At 45.8% G+C, this 20250-nt stretch overlaps 1 protein-coding gene across 1 annotated transcript in view; it reads left to right on the top strand.

The window, feature by feature from the left end:
• LOC126522019 (Na(+)/dicarboxylate cotransporter 3) overlaps positions 1 to 18526 on the top strand; it is a 58099-nt gene extending 39573 nt beyond the window's left edge. Inside the window, exons 15-19 of the mRNA XM_050170792.2 lie at positions 2821 to 3101; positions 6518 to 6595; positions 7950 to 8091; positions 14143 to 14244; positions 16416 to 18526. Coding sequence (XP_050026749.2) covers positions 2821 to 3101; positions 6518 to 6595; positions 7950 to 8091; positions 14143 to 14244; positions 16416 to 16514 — 702 coding nt within the window. The 3' untranslated portion in view covers positions 16515 to 18526. The remainder of the gene's footprint in view (positions 1 to 2820; positions 3102 to 6517; positions 6596 to 7949; positions 8092 to 14142; positions 14245 to 16415) is intronic.
• Positions 18527 to 20250: the final 1724 nt, after the last annotated feature.

Consider the following 20250-nt stretch of genomic DNA (forward strand, 5'->3'; position numbering starts at 1 on the left):
TTTTGTGGGTTGTTGGGAAATTAGCAACGCCAAGAATGATCAGTGCACAAAAAGGGAAGATGCCGTTGGTCCAACTGCGTAGGCCGTGTTAACGTTGGGCCACGTCGGTCACCAAGGAGGCGATAACGATGCGGATGCCGAAAGGTCTGCGCTCTCACATGTTGCCAGACGACTATTCGTGTTGTGCCAAGGGCTGGTATATAAGTCGAGGGGTGACCTTTTAGTAATATTTTTTGGAAAACACCTTGACCTATATTTCGCACTATACGGTACTACAGCGTGCCAGAATTTTGCAAAGGTCTTGTCGTTACAGCTGCAGCATCAGCCACACACACACCGATAACTGCAAAGTTAATGTTTTCTATGTCGCTTAAGCCGAAAAAGTACGAAGTTCCAAAGGTAGGATGCCAACGTAAACCGCAATTTCTTGACAACTGCATAGTAACTGCCGACTCTGCAAACCTGCATGGCAGTGGCGCATGTCGCATTCACACCAACTCTGACAGCGTAAATATAGACAGTAACGATAAGATAGCAGCATGGGAGTGGACGTCGGTCCAAATTGTCGAAATAGGCGTAGTGCACATAGTGCCGCTCGAAGAATGCAAAAGCAAGTGTCACCGTTGTAACCTCCGAGATGGCACTGGTGTACACGGCCAGCTATCTCGGAGGCCACTGCCACCACTTTACTGCCTCGCCCTGATGCACACTGGAGACATGCCTTGAAAGCATGGATACCCTAGCATGGTTGAAAGCAAGCGACTTCTTAAAACTTAGACTCCTTAAAAGAAGCGATAAAACTACAAGTGGCACTTGTTCATCTCGTTGGTCGTATCTTCGTTGTGGTTGGTCCGCAGCAGGGGGCGTGCTGCCCTGCGCCCAGTTCAGGCATGCTTCCGTGCTTTGAAACTTCACATGTGCCTTCCCTTTACCTCGAGCTAGTTTGAAGTGTTCGTGTTAACAGTATGGTGCTTTTGAATATGTTTTATTGTATCTGGACGCAGTTTCCATAGGCACGGTCAGAAAATTGTGTAAGTGCATTGAAATGTGGTCGTTATGTGACTGATAAATCGTTGCAAGTGGGTTCGATTGTATTTGACATTTTCCAGTGGTGAATTCTCAAATAGAGTACAAGTTGAATAGCGACGACATTTCGAACATTCGCACACCCCAAGGGCCATATAGCCTAGCCCTTCCACCTGACAAAGCCAATTCCCCTTGTCAAAAAAATAGCTTCAGTCTCCTGAGGAGTCTTTTGTTGAACCGCTGTTAGATCACCTCAAATCTTAATGTTCCCGTGAAGCTGTGTCTTGCTTGGGTGTGTCGTGTGGTAGCTCTTTGTATCACTACAACCCAGAGTCGAGGGCAGCAGACAGTTTGTTGGAAAAGCAATGTCTAGAAATTTTTTATGTACAGTCGCCGACCGTTTATTTGGACCTTACGGGAACTGCGGAAATGTCCGAATAAACAGGTGTCCGAAAAAGCAGATTAAAAAAAATAAAATGAAATCCTTTATCCGGAACTGCTGTAGAGCCACTCTATTGAACCAGGCAGAAACGATGATGATGAGCGGGGATTTCCAGTAGCGCCACTTCGTGGGGCAGCAAGGAGGCTCCGTTCAAAACAAAAATGGCGTTCAGCAAGTCGAACCATGCACCGGCCAGAGTTGATGCATGGTGCTCTCGATCGAGTTGGCTCAAGGAGTGTCCGAAAAATCAGATGAGAGGTTGCAAGGTGTCCGAATTTTTTGCAGATATACATTATGGTCTATGGGGAGAATGGTGGTGCCGTGAAGCTGACCGAATAATCGGGCATGTCCAAATTTTTGGAGTCCGGAAAATCAGTCGGCGACTGTATTGACAATTTTGCACATGCCTTCGCACTGTGAGGGTGTGGCCTTCAAGAAACTTCAGTCTTAATCTGTTATGCTGAGTAAGGGCATGTTTTCAAGTTAGCTCAACATAGGAGACACCCCGTTTTTAAATAAAAGATACTCTTTATCATGCCTCATGCCTAGATATCATGCCTAGATACTTCTAGTTTTCCGTGTGTTGTATGGCAAAATTGATTTTCATATTTGTGATTACCAGCAGAGCAAGACTCCTGTAAATCTGCGGGATTCGGTTTTTCCACACAACTGCGGCTTGCCATTGTCTTTCTCGTCCACTTTATTTCTGTTTTGGAAAACTGGAAGCTTGCCGAGGTCCCCATTTACAAACCTTGAAATGGTCTGTATGTAAGGTCAGATTTGGTTGGCACGAGACAAAGGTAATGTGAGATTTTTGGGAAGCGTACTTATTTCACACTGATTATTTGTGGTGAACAATGAGAATCATAAGGAAGCAGCTAACAAGAAGTTCTAGACCATTGTCCATAAATTAGTATTGTGTAGATTGCAGATCACTTCCGCAAGGGTAGAATGCATTAATTGCATTTAGCATTGGGTCGTTGCTATTTTGCTTCTGTGCATTCAGTTTTCACCTGCTCAGTCTGCACCTGCCAATGCAAAAATGCTTGTGTACTGTGTATTGGGCCGCATGCTAAGAAACCCCAGGTGGTCGAACTTAATCCAGTGTTCTCAGCTACGGTGTACCTCATGATGTGATCATGGCTTTGGCATCTAAAACCCCACAACTTAATGTTTTTTTTTTCTTGGTAAGCAAGTGTTCTTTCACGTGTGTTGAAAGCAACCAGCTGGAAGTAGGTGCAGTCCTTGTTTCTAGTGTTTGTCCTCATTCTTGCTATAAATTTATGGTGATTGACTGACTAGCCCAAATGTGTACCCTTAGCTGAGTTGATTGTGAATGGGCCTGTGTGCAGGTTGAGGGCAAGCTGCTCTGTTGGCTGTGCACGTTGTCATACAAGAGGGCCGTGGCCAAGACCAAACACAATGACCCCATGCGGCATACGGCACTGGGCAAGGCCACCTTGACATCGCACCACAGCCACCACCACCATGGCCATCACCACCACGGCCACCATCACCACCGGTCGTCATCAGGCTCTGCTGCTGGAAGTACCAACACGGCTTCCTCCGCAGGACAGAACCATCACCACCACCGGAAGCACTCCCATTCTTCATCGTCACTCTCGAACCACAAGTGAGTGGGAACAGCATTTTGTGGTACTAGAAGCTAGTTACAGTCAAAGGACTATACTGTATACAGTCGCCGACCGTTTATTCAGACCTCACGGAGACTGCGAAAATGTCCAAACAAACAGGTGTCCGAAAAAGCAGATTAAGGGAAAAAAAATGAAATCCTTTATTTCCACGCACTTATTCGGGCTCGGCATAGGCTTGAAAAAAATCGTGAAGGCGCCGTTGCCCACTGTTCCGTTTACGTGCAATCAGATAAGCCTGAATCTCGGAGAGGGTCATACGGTCACTATAGGCGGCTGAAAGCACAGTCACTGCTTGTACATGCTCCACATGCCATGGAAGCATAGCACATGGTGCGTCATCTTCCGACTCGGTCATTGTCCAGCAGTGCAGCAGAAACCTGACGAATGATCTCACCGTCGTCGAGTTCTGCGCATGTCAGTACAACAGTGTCAGCACCTGGGAAACTGTCAAATGAGACGATGTCTGGAATCGCTATGCAACCAACCACTGCGCAGGTCTCGGCCGAACATTTTCCACGTCGGTAGGGAGCTCATCGGAAGGTGATAAATCTTAGGCCTTCCGGCACCCGCTTGCCGGCATTCCCCAGCGCTGTCGGCGCAGGCACTGTCGGCGCCATTAGACACTTGACACAATGTTTCCATATGCCGCATTGGATCACTGGAACCTCGACACAGCACACAAAGCAAACACCACCATGCCGACACCAGTCGCACAAACGAAAAACGTGGCCTACTCGCAGCGTCGTGCGCGAAGAAACAAATCAGCTGGATTGTCTTGACATGGCTTACTAAGTTGAAACCGGAACTGCTGTAGAACCACTCTATCGAACCAGGCAGAAACGATGATGAGCAGGGATTTGCAGTAGCGCCACTTCGTGGGGGAGCAAGGAGGCTCCGTTCAAAACAAAAATGGCGTTCAGCAAGTCGAACCATGCACCGGTCAGAGTTGGTGCATGGTGCTCTCGATTGAGTTGGCTCAAGGAGTGTATCCACCGTATGGGATCCCCATCAACTCACACTGAAGAACATACTAGAATCCATCCAGAATCGCGCAGCACGGTTCATCTTATCTAACTATTCCTGTTACGCCAGCATTACTTCCATGAAAAACACACTTACATTACCGGAGCTTTCATTGCGCCGTAAATGTTTTAGACTGTCTTTTCCATAGGCTGTATCACCACAACCCACTATTAAAGGATAATCTTATTACTCGCCCTTCATACATTTCATCCCGTTTCGATCACATGCTTTTAAAGTTGGTGTTCCATATTTTAGAACAAAAATGTGTCATGGTTCTTTTATTCCTAAAACCAGCGCCGACTGGAACAACCTTCCTCCCTCCATCGCTGCCATTTCTGACGTTGGCAATTTCAAGACTGCTGTATTTTCTGCCGTTTTGTAATACCTATTATTGTATAATTATGTACTGTTTTTTTTTTTTTTTTTTCACTTTCACTCCTTTCTGTAATGTGTTCGGGCCAGGAAAGTATCCGAAATAAATAAGTATGACCCTCTCGGAGATTCAGGCTTATCTGATTGCACGTAAAAGGAACGGCGTGCAACGGTGCATTCACGATTTCTTCAAGCCTACTGCCGAGCCTAAATAAGTGCGTGGAAATAAAGGATCTCATTTTATTTTCTTAATCTGCTTTTTCGGACACCTGTTTATTCGGACATTTCCGCAGTCCCCGTGAGGTCCGAATAAACGGTCGGCGACTATATTCGAGCCTAGGCTGATAGTTCTCTTTTTTCTTTTTTTCCCAAATAATCATATGCCAAACTCTAGGGTCAGCTTACATTCAAGGATTTTAAAGAACGCACCAGGTTGTAATTTAATATGATAAGTATGTTGCATAGCTAGCGTCATCAAGAAAAGTCAGTATTGCAGTCGCTGTTATCCACGCCAGTAGCCAACTGAAGTACACGAGTGACATTGCTATCTTGACCTGCGTTGTATCGGTATGTGGCGTGGTGTTATCGTAATGACACCAAGCAGGCGATGCCACTATAGTGCCGCTTTCAAATGAAAAGTCGTGCTAGCCGCAGAGGCATCGTCAAACGCTCAAGCCAGGCAGGACTTCAGCAGCGATGAGAAAAGCATCCGTCTTTGGAAGGGACAATGGGAGGTGCTTTTTGCATGTGCCACAACGAGGAGATGACAGTGATAAGGAAAATAAGTTCACGATAACAGAGGGAAGCTGTTCACCGAGATCACCTCATGTTTCGATGCGTACGAGTTGTGCCGTACTGACTGTGCATGCATGGGCGTGTGGACGCGAGCTTGCGCGCGTCCGCAAGCGTGCGTGCAGTCTGGGATATGGCGACGAGGCTAGTGCCGATGAGAACGTAGGGTGAGCTCAACATATTCATATTAAATGAATGCTCTTTTCATATTGTGAACGCTGTCCTCACTTTCTTGTTCGGCCTACATGCGAGGTGAGTTTTTTTATTCTTTCTGGCTTCAGACATTCGGGGGTCAGCTTAGAATTGGGGCTGGCCTAGATTCGAGTAAATACGGTGATCCGAAGTCCCACAGTACGCCGTGCCTCAACATCAAATCGTGGTTTTCGCACGGAAAGCCGCAGAACCTAATCTTCAATTGTCAGTGACTTCAAGGGGCCCAGAGCCACCCCTCAGGCTTGGTGAAATAACCGTCTGTGTCGCATACGCTGCTGTGAACATCTCAGCCAAGTTTTGCTGTCGTGCCTGGTGTGCGGAGCTCACAAGCGGAGTGCAAGGTCGTCTTTCTCTCAAACACTCTCAACAGAAGCCTACTCCCTATTCTCTTTTGGACGCCTTATTTTGTAGTAAAGCAAATTCCCTTACACGGCTGTTATTGGTAGCAGTGGTCTACTACGTAGCATAGATACCACAGCCGCCGCGGGGTGCCACCACGATTCCACTTGCTAAGCGCACTGCCGCTGGCTGAGGACCACATTTGGCTTCCGGTTAGCGGCCTCGTAGGCACCAAAATCTGAAGTCGTATCGTCTACGTTAGCATACAAAATTAGATTTGAATCGTGCGGCACGGCGACATATAGAAAGCGCAGCGTTGTGGGCACGCCCCACTCCTCCATAGCCTTTGCAGTGCAAGGCATTGAAGAATTAACGGTAGCACAGCGGCGACCGTGTTTGATTGCCAATGACTCCGCTTCTACGAACACATTGAAGTGCTTGTGGCAAAGTATTTCTGAAATAGCCTATTTTCACTTCAAATGCCTTTCTCCACTTCGATAAAAAGTCGTTCGGGCCCCTTTAAGAGTTTTGTGATTGGTCTTTTATTGTCTTTACACAAGGTTGGGACTTCTGTACACGAAATACTGTGTAATGTTGATGTGGGCATACAGACTTGCGCTGTGCTTCATTTCGTCTTTTGTATTTGATGTTGCAGAGTTGGCAGTGAACACGGTAGTGTCAAAAGGCCACGGCTGGACCCAGCTAAGTTGGCCAATGGAAGTACCCCTCTAAGGTGAGTTATGAGATAATACACAACACGTCACCCCTATCCTTTTGCGGTGGACATTTTTTCATGTATCCACTGCCCTAAGTGTAACCTGCTATATGAACCAAAATATAGTTCCAAGATTTTTAATTACGATGAGAGCTTTGAACGGTGCAATTTAAGTCTGCGTATGTTGAGTGCATCGACAACTGTGCATTTAAAAAAAGGCTGAGAATTGCCAATGCAAAGTTGCATGGGAAGTATGGGACAAGACAGTGTTGACATATGCCAGCTTATGAAGATGTGTGCTGAAAAAAGGGCATAAATGAAAAGATGTGCATGACAAAAATCTGCTTTGAAATTTGCTCATGGTGCCCCTTAAAAATTTTAGTATACCTTTAAGGTATAATTTTGCTGCCAAACAGTAGCTGTCGTCCACCTTGCACGATGGGGTTTTTTTTTTCTTTTTTTAATTGCTACTTACCTATCTGAACATCATGCCCGTCTTGGCATCCTGTAGTGCTCTTGACAAGAAAGGACCGTGTGCGCAGTGTTGTAAAAAGAAAGTGCACACGATTGAGGACTCAAGAGTGTGTGACTAAGATCTAAAAGAATAAAGAGTGTTGTTAAAATATATGGTCCCATGTCTGTTTAAAGTAAGCTTACTCTGCCCTGGCAGCACATTTTGATGTACTATGTTTACTCGAATCTCATGCACTTTTTTTTTTTTTTTTTCCGACGGGTCCAAAAGTTGCATGCACGTTAGGATCGAGTACGACCGTAAATCTGCGTTACCATATCACCATTGGCATCTCAAAATGGCCTCCTCGCACGCTTTGAGCCTAGCTGCCGTAGCTTCTTCTATGTGCTGTAGTAAGTGGGCTTAGGTTAATGCGCCATTCTTCTTCCTAGCCTTCCCGTTTTGTGCATTTGCTCTATCAGCATGGAAGTGCCGGCTGCAAAAACATGCCGAGTTCGTCACAATGCCGCAATTAAAAGCAAAGTGATCACGTGTGCAGAGATGGGCGGAAATCGGGTCGCATCACGGGCGTTCTGAGTTCCCGAAACTTGCATGTGAGACTGGTGCAAACAGGAGAAGCTTTCTACTCTGGCGGCTGCTATGCACAGTGCGGCCGTGTGACCCCTATCTTGAAAGCGATCTGTGATGGAGACAGTCTACGCATCTAGGCGCACTGTGCTCTGTTCTCGTCGCGGTACTGTGAAGGACTTTTCTTTGTTTTTTAGGTCGCGGCAAGCAGGTATGTGTTAGAATCGAGTAACTATGGTATCTTGTGTCCAGAGTGGTTTTTAAGATGGGACGTACTTCAGCTTGCATGCAGATTGTCTGATTCACCTTTTTGTCATTGCATGTCAACAACAGGAGCACGCCAGAGACTAGTGGTTTGTTGGACCCGAACAGCAGCGATCACGTAGTGGTGTTGACACAGTTGCGTGAGCAGGTCTCCTCCCTGCAGAAGCAGCTGAGCCTCAAGGACCAGCAGCTGCTTGCCAAGGACAAGCAGGTTAGGCACCGTTTCCTTCTGTTTCCATCATCATTACCGCCCTCCTCCCCCACCCCACCCCTCTTGCTGGTATCGGTGAGCTTAAGCTTAGCGAATAAAAGTTGTTTCACACAGAAATGCTTCTAAAAAATCCAGAAGATAAATTTTCAGTGCAAGGGACCTGCGCAATATTCCAGCAAACATGAAGTTTCTCGATATACAGTAGAACCTCGTTCATATACAGTCAAACCTCGATATATCGAACACGGATATATCGAATTATTGCGTATATCGAACACTTTCTTTATCACGTGGAAAATCGCATGCATTTTTAATTTTTTATTTCGAACGGGGCCGGATGTAAAATGGATATATCGAACTCCGCCGCCCCAGACCAAGTGCGCTCTGTTGACAGGAGGCGAGCTTTCCCGCAACACTCTCGAAGATAGCGGCGGCGCGATGGGCGTTCCGGACTTTCCGGACCAGGGTGCCTCGATGTCCTCCTCGCCCGGAGCGGCGGGCGAGGAGGACATCGAGGCACCCTATTCCGGACGGCTGCGTACGACAGCTGCCCACATCGGTTGCGCCGAGGGCGCCATTTGAACGTGGCGGCGTACACACGCGGCGGCTTGGAGCCAGCACGGCCGCCTCGATCAAGCGCGCACGGCGGGGCAAGCCGCCTCGATTACGCGCGCACGGCGGGGCTCGCCCCCGCCGTGCGCGCGTGATCGAGGCGGCCGTGGAGCCAGTTGGAGCGCTTTGTCGGTGCTGAGCCACACAGCATGTGCATTGAGGACTTCGTTGGCGGTGACGACAGCACCGGAACAGTGGCGGAGTTTGCTCGAGCCGCCCATCGCCGCAAGCCGCACGCATGCAGTTGCGCGAAATATTGCACGTATCAAACACTTGTGCACAAATTTCGGTTTACGATATGTAAGGTATACACTGTGCACACAGTGTAAACGGTAATTTGTGCACAAGTGCTGGATACGTGCAATTTTTCGCGCGACCGCAAGCGTGCAGTGCGGCTTGCGGCGATGGGCGACTCGAGCGTAACCGTTTGGACTATGTTGAGGACGCCGTGGTCAAGCACGCGGTTGCCAATATGAAGTAGGCTACGCTGCTTCAGTACTTTCAGCAAACAAAATAAATACTTTGTTTGAAGCTTCATGTGAGTATCTATTGCGCCACGATTGGTTCATTGATTGATTTGTGCTAGTTTCTGACGCGTTTTCTACGTGATTTTATATATCGAATTCTGGCTATATCGAACTATTTTGCGATCACCGCGCTGTTCGATATATCGAGGTTCGACTGTATTTTGAAAAAAAAAATGTGAGAGAAAACAACATCCGAAGTAAAAAAAAATTTGACAGACTCTACTCTTATTGACATCTAGGTAATGCGAAATGTCGCACGGATCGTCGCAGCATGAAACGCCGACGCGCATCGAGCTGGTGGTGCTCCAGCAGCCCGAGAGGTGTTATGTTGTTTTCCTATTGCGTCGTGTTTTAAGAGAGCGATGGGAAACCAGAACGAAATCGAGCTGATTGGTGATGCCGGATGCCGCCGAAGCGAAACATCATGTATGGCTACATCGCGCTGCCTACAGCAGGGAACGTTTGGATTGTCGCCTACTAAACGCATGCAGTGCACTACCAATGGCACTGCACACCATGTGCTGCTAAACAGACCGGTGAAGTTGCAGTACAGTCAAACCCATTTATAATGATACCGGTTTTAACAATATATCGGTTATAACAAGCTGCTGCACTGTCAACTTTTGCATGTTTTCCATGGTGAAATAACTCGCTTACTACAATGCCCCGATGCCGCATTATCGGTTACTGCGATGAAGTCTGGCTGCTCGGTGTCCGTGCCAAAAGGTAGTGAAATGTGAAATTTTTCAAAAGAAAAAATGAAAACGAGAAATTCGAGCCGCTCAACGATGGCCCCAACAGCCGCCGTGCACTCACTTTCCAGCCTTCTCCGCGCGCCTCTTTCTCCTCACCCTTCCATCCCTTTGAACACAAATGGGCTGTGCCCATAGCTGTACGCCACGCCACCCTCTGAAACACGAATGAACTGTGCCAACTGCGCTGCTCCCAGATTGCTCTCTGGCTCCTCATTCGGCACAGTCCATAGAATAAAGAACCAGCTTTGGCAGTTCTCCAAACAGCTTAATCACTCGCGTTCGTCTTTGTTGGTTGTGTGGAAATAGTTCCTGGCTACGTGTTTTCTCAGCCTCATTTGCTTGCCACCGAAATGGAAGATGGCTGATCCACCCCCTGATCATCGAAAGTGCACATCGTTGCCAGTGAAAAGAAAGGGCACGGCTATAAATTTTGAAACTAAGTGCTTCTAACTGATGAGGCAATCGTCGCGAATGTGCTTGCATCGGATAGCGGCGGCGATAACAGTAGCAATGATGTGGTAGGGCAGGCTGCCTCAACGTTTTCCTCACACGAGGCCCTGCAGATGATGCAGTTCCTCCAGTGCTTCGTTTTCGCGAGGCACCGACTGCCGTGCTACATGGAGCACCTGAATGCCTTGGAGAAGAATGTCCGCAAGTTTCGCGTAAGGCGTAATGCTGACGGACATAGGGTTTTTTTATGCAAGCCACTGAGAAGTACGTGGTGAGATGCTGGTGGCGATCTCGCCACAGTGTTTGTTCTGGATTTCTCAAGCTGTCAGGTTGCCGCGGCAACCGTCTCGCATTTTTTTAAATGGGCTCATTTGGGGCCACCCAAGCGATGGCTCGGCGGAGTTCGCATATCGCTTGCAACCCGTGAGCCCTCTTTGCAGTTGGTTTAGCAGTGCCATTCATTAACGCCAACAGTTGCGGCTTGTTACATGTTATTGGAGGAGCACCCAGGAACCAATTGGACACAATTGGCAGCCGGTTCGAGGAAGGTGGTGGGGAGGGGCGCTGGCCACCCTGCCATTATAGTTTTCTGACAACAGCTTTACCATCCCCTATTTTGATTTTTTCATGCAACCCAGTTACAACACAATGGAATTTTTGCGGCACTTGGATATTGTTTTAAGTGGGTTCGACTGTGTTAGTTTTGCGTGCTCTCTGGTTAGATACTGCGTCACCAGATATTGCTACCAGCGTTGTTCATGCTGTACGCTTCACCAGTAACCCAGCAAACCACGAACGACAAGAAGATTGCGGACACACTAAAACATTGCTAAAACGCTCTATTGCTGGGATCATACTACGAGTAGACTGCTGCGCAGACAAGTGCAGTTGAACATAGCGTTAACGAAACCGGCCAGGAACGCGAAAAAAATGTGCTTTCGCAAGAACTTCGTTGTTGCAAAATGAGACGGCACGCATAGGTAATGCGTCGAGGAACGAACCTTTACTTTCCAAATTCCATTAGCCTACTTTGGCAAGCTTTGCCGCATTGCCAACAACCGCATTGCTGACAGTACATAGTGTGGTGCATGCGTTGATCATCAGTGGCAGCACTGCTGTGGGGCGGTATTCTCAATCACTATTGCGAGATTTTGCATGACTCGGTACCGGACGCAGAGTTGTAGTGCTCCACGCAAGCAGTAGCATTTCTCCAGCGCCCGCTGTCGCCCATAGACACTGATGCGTCCGGTGCCGAACACGAAAGTGATTGTGTTTCGTATACCCGAAGGCATTCGATCGAGATTAACGCCCCCTTAGCGCAAATCTATGTCCGGTGCCGAATCCACACGCCATGCCTATCTGGTGGCTCTGAAACAGCGCTCTTGAAGCAAGGGATGCATGTTCCCAAACAATCGCTTAATCACGGCCATATTCCACATCGGTGGGATGTGGGTTTCCTCGTCTTTGATGCATTGTGCTCACCGAGGCGCACAATAAGCACTGCGCTAGGTGTGCAAAAACTGTTGTCACATGTCGGTAGCAACCTGCAGGCCACTTCGAAAGGGCGATCATCAAACAAGATGGCAGCCCTTATGTGTTTCCTGTGCAAGCGATCGCTCCCGGCACTTGGTTGTTTTTGTAAGCAAGAATGGCGGTACCCACAGAAGTGTAATGTGGGTGTCATTTACGAAATTTTAGTGCAAAGCAATCGCATTATAATGTGCACACAGTGTAAGCGGTAATTTGTGCACAAGTGCTGGATACGTGCAATTTTTGGCGCAGCCGCAAGCGTGCGGTGCGGCTTGCAGTGATGGGCGGCTCGAGCGTAAACAGGCCCTTACTGAATAAATTCGTAACTCTTGCTTTTATTTCGCAGAAGCAGCAGTTCTTGTCATCTTGTGACTGATTAGCACTTTCGGAGGCGAGAAACTTGCGAATTCCTTCACAGTGCAGCCAGTTTCACCATGGCACAAGACCAAGGTCTGCATCTGAGCAGACTTGCTTTCTGCTGCGTGGACAACCCGGTTATTCTTTCGCCAGTAGGCCGGTCAGCAACTGATTGTCCGTCAATCACGATGTAGTCGTGGGCCATGTAGCCGATGTAGCCACATGCCAGCATGTGGGCCATGGTAGAATCATCCTTGACAGCTTCAGCCACATTTATGGCATTGCACGTGTGTTGGACCAATGCAAAATGGAACCACTGCTCTCTGCAACTGCTGTGGATGAAACCATGGTCGTTATCAGTACAGTCATGGTTTTGCATGGTTGCCATCATGAATGGAAACCCTGCAGTTCTAAAGGCACGCAGCCAACACGTGCGCTGAGCCAGACAAAACTGCTGTTTGCCGCAACTGTGCTGTTATCAACACGATCAATGATGGCGGCTACGCAGTTCTGAAAGCGTGTGTGGCCATCGTGGTGCCACGTGCGGCGTGAATGCAAAAACACACAAATAGACATAAGCGTTTAGTGTTTCTGTAGTTTCTGTACGATTTCCGCTGATGACCGGGATGTGGACTTTGCCGCTTTGTTTAAATAGGGTGCTAGTGCCACTTATGCTCTTTTGAGTCACAAATTCGCGATGCTTTGCATTGTTCATATTGACTGGCGTGCAGCCAAATACGTCTTAATTGACAAGAGTTCGATCAGCATTTAACAATGCTTATGCCTGCCTGGACAAAAGGACAAGTCCGTATTCTCCAAATTAACAAGGGTTGAATTAACCCTTTCAGGGTCAATGACTTAAATATACGGCGCCGCGAACGAGTCCAAAATGTTTGATGCCATATATTTACGGCATCATCTGTACGTTTAAAAAGCGCGCCAGTTTCCTAACTTTTTCTTTCCTGGCATGTGCTGCCACTGTGTGGGAATTTTTCTCACACCTCCCTCTTTCGCTTTTCGTTGCATGGTTTGTTTTAGATCTAGTTCGTTTGCTCCGGCACATCTATATACTACCGCTCGCACATTGGCGCGCGTGCAAGCGGTGGTTAGTTTGTGTTTTGTTCCACGGCTGGTTTCGGCTTCTTGCGCTTGCAAAACTCATGGCTATCTCGTTACTAATCGCTCAAAGAGCGACTGCCTGTTACTCGCTCGTTTATTGCTCATAGGGGTGCGCATACGAAGGATGCCGCCGTGCATGTGTTTCCTTTCTTCTTTTGGAGACTTGCAAAAACTAATTGCCTCTGGTTGGCGGCAAGATGAAGACTACTGGAAGTTTGTCACACATTTTGCTTTTCTGATGTGCGCACAACCATACAGTTTTCTTAAGTGCGCTCACCTATGCAGTTCGATTACGTTACGGACAAAAATATTAGTGTAAAAGCAGGAACATTTGAGACTTGCAAATTATTCTCATACGCGCATTTTCTAGGCCATCAACTGTGTGTATAACGATGCATCAAATTTTTCATTCCTATAAGTTTATTTCTTTTTATTGTTATTCATGAATAAACAGTACATATATATATATATATACCAACGCAAAATATCTTTTTCTCACTTTACGATCACCCTAGAAATATTACGGTACATTTTTTTCAAAATAGGTCCCTCTGAAGATTTAAATCTGCAGTTTAAAAAAATCCACCCTGAAAGGGTTAATGAAGTTATACTGTTCCTTGCTATTACTTTCAATGCTTCACTGCTTGGGTGAAGCTGCCTAATGTTCTTTTGGGCCAAACACTCACGTTTCTTGGTTTCAGATTGCAGAGCTCAAGGCTCACATGTCTTCGGATGAACGCAATCATCGATCAAAGCTGCAGGCAGAGCAGAAGAAGCACTCGGAAGTGGTCCAAGACCTCACGGTGGGAACTCTTTGTTGGCGCGTTTTGCTTTTTGCGACTATCCTAGTCGAGCAGCTTGCAACTGTAAATAAAGTGCCATTACCAATCTCCATCTAAGCATGACATGTGGTCTATTCATTGGCACAAAAAAAAGAAAAAGCTGTTACGCACCTTATTTGTCTTCCTGGAGCATTTGCACCTTTTGTTGATAAAAAAATCTGTTCTCTGGAATTCATTTGCTTGTGCTTCAAGGTTTAGCTTTATGAAGGCTTACCATAAGGCATCCTAGAGTTGTGCTTTCGGTTTTTATTTTTCCAAACTTTGGCCTTGCTGTTTTCAGTTTGTTCCCACCTAAAAATTCATCCCCCACCTCCCAGTGAATATACATATTTTTTTTTTAGTTTCACAGGTATTTTTCTATAAATAATTTCTCACATTGAGCTTATCGGTATTTGTTTCCTTGGTGAACATTTGATAACTAACTGTTGTTGCTAAAACACTTTGTATGACTGCACATCCTGCTGTTGAACGTCATAGTTGCATCCGGTATGAAAAAACATTTTACAAAGACTCCCCGGATAAGTACCCGCTTCTTGCTTTTCATATTCGTCGTAGCGACAGGCAAAACAGATGTGAATAAGAAAAGAGTAAAGATTGCTTGGGCAGCAGGTGATTTTGAGCTCTCCAGGAACACTAGTAGATTCGCAGCTGTTATCTAAATTAGAAAAAAAAATTTAATCTTTTCTATTCCTCTTTTTTTTGCCCAGTTTAAGTGGAACATGCAGTCATAATTGGCATAATTTTTTATATGCTGAATTAAGGTGTGTGTTGTGAATTGAAGGTGTTTTGTTTGTACTCTTCCTTTATAACCTTGTACACCTTGACTTTCTGCAAGGGTGAAAGATACTTCAAGGGGCCATAAGGGACACCAAAGAGAAAAATAATTTGAGTTTATTAATGAGCTTTTGTTCTGCAATACCGAGAAAGCCACTCTTACCTTGAGAAGAGGCTTTATACGGTGAAAACCACACTTAAATGCAAGACTGTTCATGACGCTGCTTACTAGCTCCTGCGCTGGCTTGCCCTGATGTCGGGGATTTTATCAGTGCTCGGGCCTAGTTAAAATTTTACTGGTAAATATGGATTGAATTCTGTTCTAGAAGCACCAAAACTAAAGCTAGCGAGATTATAAAGAACCTATTCCAAGCTGCAATCCTGCAAAAACAAGAAAATGAATTTGTGACATCACAATAGCGTACTCCTGTGGTTCCGATGTGAAATTTTGACTTTCATTTTCTATTCTAGTAATGAACTGTAATAATGTAATGTAATACTGGGAGCTGGTTTCACAAGTTTCAGTTTAAGAATTGCACTCTCCCATGCTTTAATGGAAGCAGGGCCTTTTAGGGCAAAGTGGTTTTGAACTGAACTCTTGTTTGCAGTTATTTCCGCACACTGCGGAGTGAAAGGGGCGGCAAGTGAAAGTCAGATATTGTATTGCATGCTTGCAAGTAAAATTTGCCTGTGCGTGTTTGAGTGAGAATTAGCATGTTTTTATGGCTGGTAAGTCTGTAGCTGATCGTCTGCCATTGTGGGTTAATTAGTGCATCGGTTAGTGCATACCTGATCCACGTTCCCTGCCAACTACATACTAACAAGGTTTTACTGTATTGAGTTTCCTATGTAAAATTACTAGAGGGCTAGTGTCTAGGATGCGCGCTATGGAAGTTGCAAGTATGACGGTTCAACCAGCAATGGAATGATGATGTGCATGGGTCTGCCTAAACATTGTCCTTCTGGCATTGTATGGCCATGTGTTTTCATAAATTGGTTATCTTTTACAAATTATTGTGTTATATATGCAACAATTCACAGTGACTATGCGTGCACACTTATTGCATTCATGTGTTGAAAAATGATGTCTTGGGAATGTAGAAAGATAAAATGCAATGAGTGGTGCCAAAAACATCTGAAGTCACAAGCGCCAAGATTAGACAAACCCGCGTACTAACCATCATTCCCATGGTAGCTGCACAATTGCAGCGGCAGAGTGTCCCCTCTAGAAATTTTGGTAGGAAACTCTGTAACATATACAGTGCTTCCACGTGTGGCAGTAGTGGAGTAGTTCAAACACGTTCAATCCCCTTTTTGCTGGCGATGCTCAAGTGTCAGTTTGTGTGCACTTATTTCAGAACAAGCTGCTGACACTGCAGAAACAGATTGCAGCCAAGGCCAAGAGCAATCGAAAGAACACAATGGCAACAGACAGCCCGTCTTCCCTGATCACATGACGGAAGTCTCCCACATTTTGTCTCCCACTTTCTTTTCCCAGCTTAACTGGAAAAAGTGGTCATTATCCAATTTCTTCACCATCGCTCATCTTTGCCATTTTATTTTCCTTCCCCCCTCCTCTCCCCCCAGCCCTTTAAAAGCAGGCGATATCATCTCATCTCTGTTTCTTTCTTTATTTTTTTAATTTTTAAGATTTGTAGCAGTTGTGCGGGATTTTGTTATGAATGATGTGCAACCCACATTTAGTTGGGTGCTGGTTCTCGAATCATGTCCTAAGGTGATTGAAATGGCAGTGGAGTACTTTGATGTTTCAACAGCCCAGCTCATGGAGCAGAAGTCTTCAGCTGCAGAATCTCGGCACTAGCTTTTACAATCGTGGGCCAGTTGCTTGCAGCCTTGTCCGGCGCGAGAACAGGTTGTCTTTTCTTTATTACCCCTCCCCCTCCCCCCCCCCCCATGTGTACATGTGTTTATTTCCTGTAGACATGGTAAATGTTCAGATTAGGCAAGTAGTCACATGTACACGTCCAAGGTCGCCATCGACCAGGCACGACACATTTGGCATGTGCTGTATCACTTTGTGAATGCGTTTGCCACCAGAGGCACAAATTAACTATCAAAAAGGGTTCTATTGCCTTGCAATAACGTGCATGCCTGCACGTTTAGTGTGGACCGAAGGGCAACCTAATGAAATTCACGTAGTGGCTCCACAGATCCAGTGTACGTACTGTTGCATTCTTATCTGCGGCCAAGACTTATATGACACTAATGATCCATGACAGATGGACACTCTTAAATTTTGCATAGATTGTGTACAGTAAAAAAATACACTAATAATGGTTGCTGCTGGACTTTATGTAGTTGGGAACAGTTGTGCCTGGTTCATTAGTGTGGTGAGTGACAACTACACTGGATAACGGTGACTTGTAGGGTTGCTGTCGTTTCAGGCTTGGATCATCTTGCATTTCTTGCCTAAGTAGTGTATGGGAGTTTCATCTTTGTTTAGATGCCCTGTACCGGTCTCGTGGTAGAATGTTTTCAGTGGTTCTGGTCTGTAATGACATTTTCTGCTGAGGTTTTCAGTGGCAATTAGGCCTGGATACCCGATTTCAGGCCACCACTAAATTAAGAACGTGCAAGTTATGTACTGCTTTTTATCCATTTATTCTGGAAGGGAGGCGGCCAAGAAAGTTTGAGTGTGTCAAGGAGAGTAGTATGTACTCCATTGCCATACTGAGATGCTATCGTTTGGGTTTTAATGGTGGCAAGTCAACGTGTGGTGATTTCTTTAGCGCAATTCAGCGCCATACTGCCAGTACTGGCAAGCTGTAGGTTTTTAGTCGCTCGTGTGGAGCCTTCAGGCCCACTTCATCTTGCTGTTGTTTTAGTGGAAAGTCCACATTTACACACGCAGACAAGAATCAGTTTGCATGAAATGATAATTTCGTAATGTGTTTTTCTCTCGGAAGCATTGAGATCTCTATTGAGAGAACCCGCAGTTCACCTGGTGATTTTATTTTTTTACAAAGTCTCTTTTTTTAAGTGTGTACTGTCAAAATCATTTCCATTCTTGTTTCGTATATCTTGTGGAACCTCTTTGTTAAAATATGTTTTGCTCGAAGCAGGCTGGCAGGAGTAGAATTGAGCGATTTGGAAATGTCGTGGTATTAGTACTTTTCAGCGGGCAAAGTGGAGTACCCAAGTGTTTCTTTTAAAGAGCACTGTTGCAACAGCTTGGTGATGCCACAAATATTGACAAGAGCTTTTGCAACAGTGCTGTTGGAGCAATTCTGAGTAATCCTGTATGCCTGCTGAAAAAAAACGCCACTGGAAAGGCATAAAGAATTGGTTTGTGCAAGCATTACGTGTGTCAGCATGTGCCATGGATTGTGCTACTTGGTTGTGTCATGCAACTGTGAGTGGCGGTCTGCTTCAGCAGTCATCTTGCAAAGTTTGTTTGCAACACTGTACATTCTAAAAATGGTAAAAACAATAAATTTATTCAGCAAGACTGGCTTGTGTGTTGTTTTGTGGAAGCATGTTCATTTCATTTCCTTTGCAAACCGGTATACATTGGTAGCTAAAATGGAAATTGCCTATAGCAGTCCAAGGAAACCCTAAAAATATGGTATACAAACAGCTTCCAGTATCCAGTGTTCACAGATAAGCTATTTGTAAATGAAAGGAGTGCTGCAAAATTGGGTAAAAAAGGGTTTGTGGAGTCTTCCTTGAGACCTGGTACTGTGAACCATGGTCTTGAAAATAATTTTTAAAGGTTGTCGCTTTCAACTTTCATTTTATTGCAAAGAAAAAAAGGAAAAGTGTAAGCTCTAGGGTAATGTCCATGGTGTCCTCTTAATAATTTAAATAGTTTTCATGCAGTGATTTGCTTAGAGCAAAGTAATTAGTGCCGCAAGAACCGGCACTAATATTAAAGCTTCTGCGTGCACAACACTCTGTAAAGGTAGGGTTACACTGAAAATTTTGCTGGTGGCTCCACCAGCTTTGCCATTACAGGCCGTCAATATCTACAACTTCACTGTGATATCATTTGTAAGGATGCTCCAGACATGTTCATGCTGTTGGTGCATCCATACTGTTTGGGGTTTCACAGCACATGTGCGGCCTTGTATTGTGTGTTAGAAGTCGCATGATCTGCTTAAGGTATGAGGGCAACAATAAGGGCGAGCCGAGAAGGCGGGTGCCTTAGTGGCGCAGCGCCTTCCCATGCACCCAGTGTTGGTAGTCGCATGATCCGCTGAGTTTCGGAAATGTGGCACAGTGAAATGGTGAAAGGAGTGGCAGCATGGAACGCTCTCTTTGAGTCGAGCGGACATACCCCCCACTGCCGGCACTTGTCGCGTCAGAATCGTGGCCACTAGTGAACTTAGTTTGCGTCTTTCCTTGGCCACGTGACACCAGGCATGTTTAGTTTGTAAGAGAAGCTTACTGCAATTTGTACTGCCCATGAAACTGCAAGGCTTACTTCATGTGATATTCTAATACCTCGCTAATGCTGTCGATTCATCGCTATTAGCAAAAGAATTCGACCCACCTCATGACTGTAGGGTGGTGCTTCTAAAGGGCGCAAGGTTGCAAGTTAAAAGTCATCGCCACCGTAGCTTTGTTCCGATTGCGGCAGATTGAAAAAATCACTCTTGCACCAAGCCTTAAGTGCACATTGGGAAACTCCGGTCATCAAAATAAATCTTGAAGTTGCCCACTATGGTATACTTAATGGCAGGCACGTACGCAGGATTTTTCGGGGGGCGCCCAACCCAAGGTAACCCTTCTATGCAAATGAGGTGGAGGGTACTTTTATTAGTACAAATGTGAATAATTCCCACCATTTGCTGTAAAGACTTGTAAAGCCGTAAAAGAGAATTGTAATAACGTGTATCTCACAGGTACGCCTGTGAGACACACTTCTTCTTTACTTGGCAAACAAAGAACCACATCAAATGGACTCGCGAATGAAAGGTGTGCGGGAAGAACCTTGCCAAGAACAAGTTAACAAGCGAAAGTGCAAAATAAAGATTTCTAGTAACGCTTTATGAATTAGCCCTGGAAGAACTTCAGATAAATGTATATTTGCGCATCAGTCGCAGTTCTTTTGCATCCCTCGTTTACTGCTCTACCAAGCAGCAAAACCGACTCGTTTCGTTATTTGGGAAGTTGTGTAACGATGCATGGTCACCAGTCCCGTACAACTGCGTAGAGCGCAGGACACTGTGG

Source organism: Dermacentor andersoni, chromosome 6 (genome assembly GCF_023375885.2).
Source record: "Dermacentor andersoni chromosome 6, qqDerAnde1_hic_scaffold, whole genome shotgun sequence".
NCBI lineage: Eukaryota > Metazoa > Arthropoda > Arachnida > Ixodida > Ixodidae > Dermacentor > Dermacentor andersoni.